Source organism: Hippoglossus hippoglossus, chromosome 4, assembly GCF_009819705.1.
Source record: "Hippoglossus hippoglossus isolate fHipHip1 chromosome 4, fHipHip1.pri, whole genome shotgun sequence".
In the NCBI taxonomy this organism is placed as follows: domain Eukaryota; kingdom Metazoa; phylum Chordata; class Actinopteri; order Pleuronectiformes; family Pleuronectidae; genus Hippoglossus; species Hippoglossus hippoglossus.
Window position 1 is genome coordinate 27,601,499 of NC_047154.1, and position 13,128 is coordinate 27,614,626.

The 13,128-nt window shown below is 44.8% G+C and overlaps 1 protein-coding gene across 1 annotated transcript; it reads left to right on the forward strand.

The window, feature by feature from the left end:
• The first annotated feature begins 2,529 nt into the window (after positions 1–2,529).
• On the forward strand, positions 2,530–11,756 carry rab3b (RAB3B, member RAS oncogene family). The gene is made up of 5 exons (XM_034583538.1): positions 2,530–2,855; positions 6,194–6,418; positions 9,440–9,558; positions 9,719–9,843; positions 11,399–11,756. The coding sequence occupies exons 2-5, from the start codon at positions 6,194–6,196 to the stop codon at positions 11,581–11,583; spliced, it is 654 nt and encodes a 217-aa protein (XP_034439429.1). The 5' UTR covers positions 2,530–2,855; the 3' UTR covers positions 11,584–11,756.
• The last annotated feature ends 1,372 nt before the right edge of the window (positions 11,757–13,128 follow it).

A 13,128-nucleotide genomic window follows, 5' to 3' on the forward strand; every position in this document is an offset into this window, starting at 1 on the left:
CCATCACGACATTCATAATCCATTCATAAAGTTGACCAGACCACGCCCCCCTGTAACGCGGCAAATTGTGATTTGAAAGTGCGTCACCCTGAGTCTCAGTCTGATCCATAGGAACAGGCTGTTGTCAAATCAAAGAGGAAATACCACACAGCAGAGGACACACAACGTACCGACACACACAAGAGGACACGTAGACTTCACGTCTCTCAAAAAGAATCACGAACAACTGCGTCTGCCAAACAAAAGCGATTATTTCCCGCGACTGCAGCCGGAAGCGCACCGGGGGGAATCCCCGCGGAAGCCCTCTCCAACCTCGTGACGTAACCTGTCAACACTGTCACGTGCCCCGTTCACCGGTGACACACAAGGTGAACGAACTATACACAAACACGGAAGTTACGATCTTTACAGCGTCACGTGACGCTACAGTTCTGACGTGAGGACACCAGAGGAAGCTGAAACACCTGAAAACCAATCACAAGGTCCAACACACTTGAGTCAGTGACACAGCTTTACAAGGACGTGCTGGAACAAAATGAAAGCAGCTACAAGGTATGAAACAGACGAAGAAGACATGAGCCCTGAAGTTCAGTCACATAAGTAGAGGATGATTATTAATGTCGTTCTGCAGTCTTATGAGTAATCAACAGATCACTTGGGTCTTGGGGCAGAGGTCAAGTAAGACATGAAGACAGACGATATGGACAGGCTAGGAGACGAGAGACAAGGACAGGGATATGAAATGTACGATTCTGCTGCAAAGGAGGAACGGATCTCACTAATGTAGGTAAAACTCTAATGCACTGATTCACACTGAACTATCCCAGTATGCTTCACGTTAACAGACACAATGGTTCCTACTGGTGTTTTAATCAGGGCCGGCCCTGGCAGTGTTGGAGCCCCAGGAGAGACCCCCCCCCCCCCCAACATACACACACCCGCATGGCTGATGCTTCTCACTGATAGCCCACTGAGACCTCAAGGATGTCTTGATCAGTTTGATCTCCTTGAACTCCTCTCTGCAGCTGCCACAGTCACAGGGATCCTCACAGAGATCCTGAGTGACACACACACGTTTGTGTCTCCTGTGTGCTTGTGTGTGTGTCTGTTTAGATTAAACACAATTAAAGATGGGGACATTTCATCATGTGGGGGCAAACATCTGGGAAATTGAAACTCCAGGAGAACAGCAGGGAAATCAAAAGTATGGGATGCATATTTGATCATTTATATCATATATAGAGAGTAAGCCCAGCACAGAGAGCTACAGGGTGACTTCCTGGCCCCCTGGTGGCTGGCTGCAGTATAGGTCAAAAACCCTGCCTCCTCCATGTTAGCAGATGGGACATGGACCAAACTAAGAAAGACTAAATGCAAATAATGTTTGTGTCCTTACCTCCATGAAGGAGTTTATGTTCTCAGCCCAGTCAATGTGTGTGTTTGTGAGTCAGCAGGATTAGTGTTAATTATTAAAAAACCAAAAACCACTGCACAGATTGTCACACACACACAGACATGTTGAGTCTGCATGAATCATGAGTGTAGCTACAGCGCCCTCTCCTGGTCACAGTGAGGAGTAACAGAAGGAGCTTGTTGGTGTGTGTGAATTCCTGACGCCAGAGGTTCATCTCAGAAGTGAGTTATACATTTTAAATTCTTTGGATTGCTTCGATGTGAGTCTATATAATCATTGTATATAACGGTGTGGCTGGGTGCGGTCATCACTCAACACTGCCACCTACTGTAAACTGAGAGTCACTGATGTTTAGACCCCTCTGTCAATTGTGGCCCCTAATTTAGAAAATCATAACTCCAACTCTGTTGTTGTCACATTGGAAATGATGCAAAAATAAAACCTATTTTAAATTGTAAAGAGGAAAATACTGTTTCTGAACATATTTGATAACTGCAACAGTTTTTATTGTATCAGTAATCGAATCTGTAATAGATTACTTTATACAATTCTACTAGTCTTTATACAAGTCTTTACTATATTTACTAGATTACATATATGTGTGTGTTTGTTCGTGTGAATATGTGTGTCGCTGTGTGTCTGTGTGTGTCTGCCTGTCTGTCTGTGTGTGTCTGTGTGTGTCTGTGTGTTGCAGCATGATGATGATGTCTCTCTCTCTCTGAACTAATCACTCGCCTCACCTCCTCAGTTGTGAGTCATAGGGAGCAGATGTGTGTCTCTGTGTGTGAGCAGATGTGTGTGTCTCTGTGTGTGTCTCTGTGTTAGTGTGTGTCTCTGTGTGTGTCTCTGTGTTAGTCTCTGTGTTAGTGTGTGTCTCTGTGTGTGTCTGTGTGTGACCGGGCGGAGGAGCAGCTCATTCACAGAGACGCGGCTGTGTGTTATTTTCGGAGCAGGAGGAGCTGACGGTTCGCAGACGTGTTCTCAAACATCCTCATCCCTTCGCTCCACCTCGCAGGGTGTGTGCGTGAAGCTGCGTGAAGAGGCTGCGTGAAGAGGCTGCGTGAAGCTGCGTGAAGAGGCTGCGTGAAGAGGCTGCGTGAAGCTGCGTGAAGAGGCTGCGTGAAGCTGCGTGAAGAGGCTGCGTGAAGCTGCGTGAAGAGGCTGCGTGCGTCGGAGCTGAGACGTTTCCAGCCACTTCACCTCAATCCGCTGTGCGCAAACAGCCGCTGATCGCGATTCACCGAACCGGTCAGTGGAGAAGATCGATGCTGGGAATACTTTTGTTTTATTATCATCATTAGGATCAAATCTTCTGGAAGCGACGAGACCGAGCTGTGTCCATCCGGAGAGAGAGAGAGAGAGAGAGAGAGAGAGAGAGAGAGAGAGAGAGAGAGAGAGAGAGAGAGAGAGAGAGAGAGAGAGAGCTTCAGATCCAGCAGAGGTAAGACACTGAGCACCGTCATCACATGAATCCATCACATCCCAGTCATTCATCACATATCACATCACCACCTCCCTGAAACTCTATAGTAACGTTAATATAGAGATATCTATATATATGTATGTAAGGACAGCGTTGATCAGCATCATCATCATGTGCAGGTGCAGTGCAGCCGAGCCTCCTCTGGGCTCGTGATTCAGCTGCTGTGGTTCCTCTGCCTGCAGGAATGTGTGTGATCCACAGGGATCCCATTCTGCTGGAGTATTACGATTTCAATAATAAGAATGAAATGTAATGAATCATAATAAATATCATATAATCACTGAGTTTGAACAGTTGCATTTCAGTGTCTTTGTATACAGTTGTCACGTGACACTGGTCCTGTGTGTTCACTTCTATCTCATTCATGTCTTTATATACGTTATTAGGCTGTGGTTTTTATCGTTGTGGTAAGATGTTGTGTGTCTGGCTCTCAGGAAGTTCTGTATCTGAGTTTAATGTGCTGCTTTTTATTCTTATTTAATATTATCCTCTCATCTCATCTGTCCATGTTTCTGTTCTGCATCAGCATCAGCTGCTATAACAGTGTTAGGAGCTGCTTGTTGTGGATTATCTGGAGATAATGTTCGTTATGATCTATTATAAATGCTGATTTGATTGTTGGGCCCTGTTAGCAGCTCTGTGATGGAGCTCGTGGTTACGATGTGGGAAGTCGTGTCCAAAAGGTGCTTGGTTTTCATGGTTAAACCATAACACTGCTGCCAGGCAACGGAAACATGGACGCTAATACCAACGTTACTGTCTAAGAGCTACAGTGGCTAAGCTAGCAGGTAACGTACGGATAGAAAGATGTTTGAATAGCAACATTTTCCTCAGACATGGTGGAAAACTACAAAGAAAAAGTCTCTAAGAATAAAATTACAGTATATTAAAAAGCCATCCAATGAAAATGAACGTCAGTGGCAGTTACAGCTATTGAACTCCACTAGAGGGCGTCGTTTATACTTCTCGTGAACACGGTCAACACAACCCAAACTACAACCAGATCGGTTACAGATGTGGGCCACACACACAATGATGTGGCACCTCTGTCCTTCTTGTGGCCCAGGCAAAATGAATGTGAGCCTAAAGTGGCCACTTGGCAAACAGGTGGTGCTCTCGGCAAAGTGCAATGTGGATGTGAGCCTAACGTGCTTTGACCTTTGGCCCCTTGGCTGACATGTGGTGTTGCTGTGACGACCAGGAACGGGCCATCATTCCACACGGTACGTGAGTGTGGGCCAAATCTGGGCCAAAGCAGGTTTGCCATGAGGGAAAGTTTTACTTTTCACAATCCCTGAAGCTGCTGTAGCTTCTCCCAGTTGGATTGTTGCTGCCTCTGGTTTGCCTCTTTTTTAAACGAGCAGGTTAAAAAAGAGGCTGTGATCATTTCTGTGGGTTCATGTGAGGCTGGAACATTTTCCACTTGTCTTCACAATCTGAGGAATTGAGTGGACAAGCTGACGTTTTTCAGTGTTCTCCATTTTGACAGTTCTCCTTTGTGATTGTGTTGAAGGAATTCAAGCCGTGGCTGAGATTGGTGCGATGGGGACTCGGGCTCCTCTGTCTCATAAACAATAGATAACATGACAAGTCTTGAATGGGAAGCAGCAGCACTGAGGCGACAGATCTGCAGCACATCGTTTTCCGTCTGACTGCATTTAACTGACTGTTTTGAAAAGATTCTCAGTAATTCTCCACCTAATGGTGTCAAAATGAGTCCGTGGATAACAGTGCACACGACTCCACACGTCAGCCACGTCTCCACAGCTTGAATTATCATCTCAGATGTATTTTTCCTCCCCCGGTCCCCGACAGAGTGGATGAGCCTCCACTGACACAGCCTTCCACGCTAGATTGAACCCAGCAGGATCCTCAGCTCTGACTCATCCACTGACCCCACACAGCGACCTCCACCTGTCTGCAAGGTCACGCTCCGGCTGTTCTTTGGCTTCATTTGACTGGACAGGTGAAGTGTAATGTGATGTTGGTTTTCTCTGTTTGGCACGATGTGGCTCCGTCAGCTGCTTCTGCTGAATCCTGTCTGGCTGCAGCTCGTCACCGAGCACAGTCCAGTGAAAACTTCTGAAATGTCACGAGCGAGGAGGAACAGATTTGTGCAGTTTTCTTCAACTGGTAAATGCTTTAATTAAAAACCCACATAGAAATAGATTCATGCTTTTACGTGCATTTTATTTCTAACACTGATACAACGTTTAGTTTCACTGATAGATAACAGAGGCAGAGATATGAGTCAAAATTCAAAGACCCCATTTGAAAACTCATCAGCTCTCAGAATCTTCCAGCACGTGTGAGCGTCCGTGTGAAAGTGAGCTGGGGTCAGACTCGTTGATGTGTTGAGGCAGTGGAAGAGACTGAGCAACAAAAAGCTGGTCTGAGGTCAGTGGGTCAGTGTTTCACTCTCGTAACATTCAGCGACATGGAGGTGAACCACGCTGCTTTTTACACACATGATCTGTTTACTCTACCTAAATCCTCCGTGACGACATCAACCTGACGGTTCACCTGGATCTTGAAGGGAGAGTTCACCCAAAGATTAAATTCCCTCTTTATCTTCTCACTGAAACTGTCACCGAGCATCAGCCCTTGTCTTTTCAAATCGTGCAGAGGAGGATGAATTCAGCCTCTTGTCGAGCTCCACCAATCAGGTGCACAGGCTGACCTGAGAGACAGAACCCAGGGCAAAGTGAAGAGCTGGTTCAGATGTTCACGTTCCCCTTTAGGAAGAACTGGGATAGCTCTGATGATCCTTGGACTTTACATCTAGCGCCACCATCAGGACAACATTTGAATTTGTCCAATATGGAAAACCTGTAGATTTCCGTAACTGAGAGTGAGGTGGAGCTTTTGAAATGAACGTATCCGCCTCAACCTCACTGTAAATAAAGATGGACAACATGACGGCTCCCAAAGGTGAAGCCAAAGCGTAATGATCGCCCCCTGGTGGCTGGCTGCACCTCCTCCATGTTAGCAGATGGACCAAACAAAATAATCTAAGTAGACGTTAAATAAACGTTTGTCAAAGATGTTTCTGTCATTTCAGGTCGTTCTTATCTCACTGATGTTTGTTCAAGTGTTTCTGATCAGTTTGGTTTTAATGTCATGATTGACAGCTGAGACTGACTCTGAATCCAAATGACGTCATCAGCACAAGATGGCCGAGATGTTTCGGCTTCATGTGTTGACAGTGAGAGGAAACGGAGACGTGTGGTGAATCTGTGGTTTAGATGGATTATCACATGACTCACTGTGTTTCTCTCAGATAACCAAACCCTCAGATGGCGAAGGCAGACCAGCGTTTCGGCCAGCGGGACGGCTCCGACCAGAACTTTGACTACATGTTCAAGCTGCTGATCATTGGCAACAGCAGCGTTGGGAAAACGTCCTTCCTGTTCCGCTACGCCGACGATTCCTTCAGCAACTCCTTTGTCAGCACCGTGGGTATCGACTTCAAGGTGAAGACGGTGTATCGCAACGACAAGAGGATCAAGCTGCAGATCTGGGTGAGGATGGATATTATGTTGTGTAGCTATATATTGAACTGTGATACATTGTGTGACTGTATATTATATTATAACATAGTGTAACACAGTATGAGACATGAGAGCGAAGCAGTGTAACATGATGTTCTGCTCTCAATCAACAACGAGCTGCTGAGGAAAGGAAAAGACTTCTACAGCTTGTATCATCAGTGGTGATGTTGTTGCCATGGCAGCAGCTCTTCACGCTCACTCAGTCTCTCGCTGACACACACACAGACACACGCACACGCACACGCACACACACACACACGCACACACACCCTCCCCCTCCAGGCTTCTCTGTCCCCCGCCTGGTCTCAACCTCTTCGCCCCAAGAGGTCTCTTTAATTGCCAATGAAGACAGTACTGTGTGTGTGTGTGTGTGTGTGTGTGTGTGTGTGTGTGTGTGTGTGTGTGTGTGTGTGTGTGTGTGTGTGTGTGTGTGTGTGTGTGTGTGTGTGTTCAAGCTGATCAGAGCCGATTGATTCAAATTGAAAGCACAGTGATGAGTATAAACAGACACACACACATCAACAATGACACAAATATATGAAAGAGCTGAATTACACAGCCTCCATGTTTGCTACGCTAACACTAATTGCTCATCCAGTCAAAGTCTGACAGGAGTCAAACCTGTCTCCTTTAAGAAATAACGCTTCTCTACAGCAAACTGGTTTTCAAGGAAACCTGAAGCTTCAAGCTTAGAAACCAGTGAAGAAACTCGTCCGACTGTAAACAATGAACGTTGAGACAAAGACAGAGTCTTGTCCCAGATCTCTGCTGTGGACACCCGGAGCCCCAACAGATTGGCTGCTGCTCCCAGAGGCTGATTCCCTGTCAGTCGGGCTCAGAGATTAAGTTTGTTGTAGCTGATGTTAATAAAACCATCTTTGTCTTCTCAGTGTTAAAATGATAAAGATTCAAAAAACTCCTCAACCTGTTGTTGTGCAATAATGCATTAAACGTGATACCATAAAATGGTGTGCCTTTCGGCATTCAATAAATTTGGTTATCAAAATAAAATATAAAATATTAATATTTTATTATTAATATTAAATAATAACTTTATTTGATTAAAGTTACCTCGGGGCACCACCCTTCAAAGGAAGGGAAAAGATAGCCAGTTTATTGATTAAGTCTCATAAAGGTTCTAACTACAAATTTGGAACTCTGATTAACAATTAAATTAATAACTATAACCAAAATTACCATATAGATAGTTAGCTAAGTTGAAAGATATGGGGTTCTTGACAGTGTAGAGGTTGGCAAAAAAAACATTTGTGAAAGAAAAACATTTATTATGAATATAATAAAGTATAAAAACACAAATAACTAATGGTGTACTTACTAAACAAAGATAGGTATGTGAGTATGCATGTGTGTGTCTGTGTGAGTCAGCGTGCTTTCAAAATGGCGTCTGGCCAAAGAGATAACACCCTTCCCCCACCTATTGGAATGTTTACGACCTGTAGCGGGGGTCAGAGCTAATTAGGTGAAGAGACATGCGTGGCAGTAACAGCCACAAATCAAACTTATAAACATCACACAGAATCGAATAAACAGTCTTGCTTAGCCTAGTATAATTATTAAGCCCAGTTGTGTTACCCGTCTGTGGAAAGGGGAAAAAAGAAGTTGCTGTGCAGTCGCAGTTCGGTGGCGTCGTCTGGCTGGTTGTGTGGCTCCTGCCTTATTGATTCTGTTGAGCTGTGCAGCTCAGTTGCTGGTTGAAGTTCTCCTGCAGGACATTGCGTCGCTGCTAGGAGGTTGGTAGAGCTTGGAGTGCGAGGAGGTTTCCTTGGTGAGATGAGCTGGAAGCTGCACCTTTGTGCTCCTCTCGAAGAGTTGGATGGAAAGAGAAGATGTGAGCTGGAGAAGCCAGGCTTCTCCCCTCGGTGATGCAGGAAAAGAGCTGGACAGCCTTCTCTCCGTGGAGGGATTGTAGAAAAAGATAGAAGAAAGGGGGAACAGGCCTTATATTGGCCCGGTGACCTCACAGGTCATGGGTCCCAGAGTGACCAATAGGAGTTGAAACTTGTGTCCCTGGGGGGGTTTTCACACCTCTGTGTGACGTTGAGGCCCCTGGGAGACTGAGTTCCTTGCTCTGGTTTTCTCCGGAACAAAGGACATGCGGCTTCAGGCTTTTGACTGCACATGTAGGCCGAAGTGTAGTACACAAATAACCATGTCCCAACACTGTTCACAGGTTTGCTTGTTTTTTTATATTTGTATATCTTATTAGATAAGATAAGATTATTGTTCACTCTTGGGCCTTATTGGAGTTATGAGCTTGAATGAGTTTTTTCTAGTTTTGCTTATACATTTATTTTTTTAACATGAAATAAATCAGCAACTGAACTATGTTTTTTGTTTTCAGAGAGAAACTGGTCAGTGGTTTCAATCTGAGCTTGTGTAGTTTTCCTACAGACCTCGGAGTGTTTGCCAAATCAAACAGTGTGAACGGGTGCATTATTAGCTTAGCTTAGCATGAAGGCCTAAGGGCTTATCCACACTCACTGTCAACAGATTACAGTGTCCAGCGGTTTAAATACGTCTGTCCATAGAAAAATCCCCTGACAGATACTGTAGATGTTCCTGGTCCCCAGAGGACGAAGCCTAATGATTGTGATGATCTCTCCAGGTTGTGCTTCCAGTTTCAGCTGTGATGTAGCCACCACTGATTGATAGAAAGTATAGACACACAATTCAACAGCACTGTAGAAGTTGTTTGAAACTTGTGTTATCATGTATAAGTATCTACAGGCTGTTCTGTCTGTGGTGTGGGGGGGGGGGTCTGAATCCATGGAGGAGCCTCTGTGTCACAAGCGTGATATGTTGAAGTTGTTGGTGTCAGAATGAAACACGTGTTCAACACGTTAACACCTATCAAAGGATCGGATGACTGCAGGATGCATGATCTGGAACCTGGACCAATCAGTTTGGAGTTCTTCTTTGTTACTAAAAGTGCAGTATTTATAATGTCTAAATATAAGTTTCTGTCTCCAGGACACGGCAGGCCAGGAGAGATACCGCACCATCACCACGGCCTACTACCGCGGCGCCATGGGCTTCATCCTCATGTACGACATCACCAACGAAGAGTCGTTCAACGCCGTCCAGGACTGGTATGTGATTGGACAGGAGCTCATATTCAAATAAAGACGGGAAACTCAGACTCAAGTCAGTTAAATCTGATGATTAATGTTGCTGTGTGTGTGTGTGTGTGTGTGTGTGTGTGTGTGCGTGTGTGTGTGCGTGTGCGTGTGTGTGTGTGTGCGTCTCCAGGGCCACTCAGATTAAGACGTACTCCTGGGATAACGCCCAGGTGATCATGGTGGGCAACAAGTGCGACATGGACGAGGAGAGAGTTGTGCCTGTGGACAAAGGGAAACATCTCTCCGAGCAGTTAGGTGAGGCTCAAACTCGCTGTCCTGGATTTCAGGAGCTGAGCAAACAGGACAGAAAACACTCATCAGCTCATGTTTCTAACAGAACTGTGACACGTGACCTGAAGCAGCGGCTCAGAGGTGTCAGGGCCGAGGAGCCTGATTCTGGACATGTTCACTTTGTAGTTTAATGAGTCTCAGAGATAATATTTATTTCATCTTGTGTTTCTGAGAAATCAGGCTTTTTATTTTCTAAAGACTACAATACTCATGTCAGAACCAGAAATACTACATCAAACTTCCAAACTCTGGTTACCATCAACAAAAACCTTTGCAATGACATGGTAATGTAACCTTAGTTACTGTAGACATAGTTTTTTTAATTACTAGTTTATACTTATTATCGTGTTATTATATTTGTACTTATTATGTTGCATATTCTGTCCATTTTAGAATTAAGTTTATTATATAAATAGATATTATTGTTTTATATATTGTTATAACAAAAAATTTCCTTCTAAAGCTCGTTATCTCATATTATATTATTATATATTATACATACATAATACTTTTTTAAAATATACAAATGTGTATTATTATGTGTATTTGGGTTTCTTGTTTACATAGCCCTGCTTTCTGTCTCTAGCATGTTTACAGGTGAAAAGTTAAAAAGTTAGAAAGGTGCCACTTGGTGTTGAACATGTGTAAAACTGTTCCTCCGTGTTGTTGATAATTAACGAGACTCGGGAGAGAAAAACCACGTGTTACACTCACAACCCGTCAAAAATCAGGGTTCCAGAGAGAGTTGTGGGATATTCAACTGGATTCTGACAGAAACCTGTGTGAACCAGTGCGACTCCAGGAGAGAAGGAGGTCACCTCAGCATGTGTGTACAGAGAAATACCACGAGACAACTCATACAAGTTCCCTGTGTCCCAGGGCCAAGGAGACCTTTTTAATTACAAACTGGTTTCAGCTGCACTGCTGGGAGCTGTTTTCTCACTTTCACCAGAGAGATGTACACGCCTCCGGCTGCTCGCAGCGAGAGAGTTGGACCGGCAGCTCTGGATCTGCTAAAAGTCCTTCAGGGATTTAGATATTTGTGAAGTGGGAAGAAAACAGTGAAGACCGCAAACACACCCTGGTGAAACCACACCCAGCGTTCGTCTTTAAAAGCCTCCACCAGTTTAATGGATCTGATCCATAAGCCCTGCTAAAGAAAACTACTTGAATTTTCCCTTTAAGTCACAGAAATGTAAATAAACAAGTTACAAAACACTATCTCTGTTTTACACCAAAGGTAAAACTGTTAAAAACAGGTTTGACATCGGAAACTGAGGCGCTCTCTCGCCACGCTGCCAAAGTAGCATGTTCACCAGGTGTCACGTTTCTGTCACTGCCGATCGGAGCCAATAAAAACCTTCTACTGCCACTTTTCCTTTAATCATAAGCTTGACCCATAAGTGAATAATGATCGAATCATTCACATTGCAGACGAAAGACGTTAGTGGAAAAGGGGCTTCTGGGAAAATGTTTGTTTGTTTAAGAACTAACAATGACTTCCTGTTTCCGCCCGCAGGCTTCGAGTACTACGAGGCGAGTGCTAAGGAGAACATCAACGTGCGGCAGGTCTTCGAGCGCCTGGTGGACATCATCTGCGTGAAGATGTCGGAGCGTGTGGACGTCGAGGTGCCAACGGCCCCCGGCGCCAAGACCACCAGACTGACCGACAAGCCCGCCCAGCTACCTCAGAAGTGCTGCTGATCGTCCGTCGCCCGTCGCCTCCCCTCTGCTGTCGCTTTGTTCGCCCCCCCTCCCGCCCCCCAGAGTAAAAAAAAAATACAAATACAGCTCAACTATCGTAACATTCCTCAAAACACTCTCTGCTTCGGTCCATGTTTGTGAGCAGTCAATTATCCCTACTGCAGTTTCTGCTAGCGTTTATATCGGCTCGCCAGTTTCACCCGCCCCCCGTCCCTGAGTATCTGAGGTTGGTCCTTACATAGACGAGGAGTCACAGCAGCACTGGTCTCCAAACAAAACCTGATTTGGTGTGTTTGAAAAGTTTAAAGAACCACTTTGGATTACGCTCCTGTGACGTTCATGATGTTACGAGAAAAAAGGCCCGATCACTTCAGTTCCCTGAAAACCTAGCGGAATTCTCACGTTGCTATTTGCTAGTTCATTGACCGCTAACACGCGTCCTCATTAAAGAGGTTGTGCAGAAAACCTAGCGTCATTCTCACGTTGGTTCCACACTTTTGATCACGCCAAATTCAGATTGTGTCGGAGCGCCAAGCCGGTTCCACAGGTCAGCACAGCACTGCCTCTCCTCGAAGTGTAGCACAACGAGAAGCTGGCACCACCGCAGCTGCTCACGATCACAAGTTTACAGGTCGCAGTCGTTCCCCGAGTCATCCGCTGCTTCTCAGATAGTTGGTGATAGTTGGGTCCACTCTAATTCAATATGCCTATAACTCTTACTGGCCTTACTTAGTGCTGTGTTTTGGCTTGAAAGACGCTTTAGGGCTACACCACCAATGCACAACTCTCCGGCAGGGCTGCAGCTGAAATCATGTGAGTCCATGTGAGGAGGGGGTCGAGTCCCAGACGGACACTGGTCCAGTCTGAGATGCTCCTGCACAGTGGTTTTGCACCAACAGTTGAGATGATAGTGCCTATTGTGATGTTTTAACAGGGTTCCTGCAGATTGTTATCAGGTAGACAGATGAGACAAATCAATATTCTACAGTATTTGTACTGGAACCATAGTAACAGCAAATGTGTTGCACTATTCATGAAGAAGCATGAAATGTACAAGGGAAACAGCTGCACTGGTGCAGACACCAGAGTCCGACCACAGCAAAATGTGCACATGAAAACAGTGAATTTACATAAACAAACAACATATAAATGAAATGAAGCACAATGAATTCACCAAAGACCAAATGGGAGACTTTTCCTTGTAACTATGGAAACAGTCATATCTCTGACAAGATTCAAATCATTTAATCATAAGCTTAGTAATTAGTCATAAGTCGTGAATACAACTAATCTATGAGTAACACTCACAGTTTCTTACATCAGGACATTAACCAAATGTTTGAGTCGTGAACTTAATATTCTCTTACCTGTGTACGACTGGTTTTACTGGAGGACACCTGCAGAGGGCACCAGAGACCCCAGACTTTCATTGAACTGCCAGATTTGCATGAAGTAAACATCAGAAAAAACTGAGCATATTATTTTGTCTAGATTGGTCTGAGTGGAGCAGTGATGAGTAAATTCCATTGCCAGCTCATCACATGT

Excerpts from the sequence above, each read along its gene's own strand:
- rab3b (XM_034583538.1), top strand. The coding sequence starts at position 6,194 with ATGGCGAAGGCAGACCAGCGTTTCGGCCAGCGGGACGGCTCCGACCAG. Across the intron at positions 9,559-9,718 it reads TTCAACGCCGTCCAGGACTG|GGCCACTCAGATTAAGACGT; the intron begins GTATGTGATTGG and ends GTGCGTCTCCAG. Across the intron at positions 9,844-11,398 it reads ACATCTCTCCGAGCAGTTAG|GCTTCGAGTACTACGAGGCG; the intron begins GTGAGGCTCAAA and ends TTCCGCCCGCAG.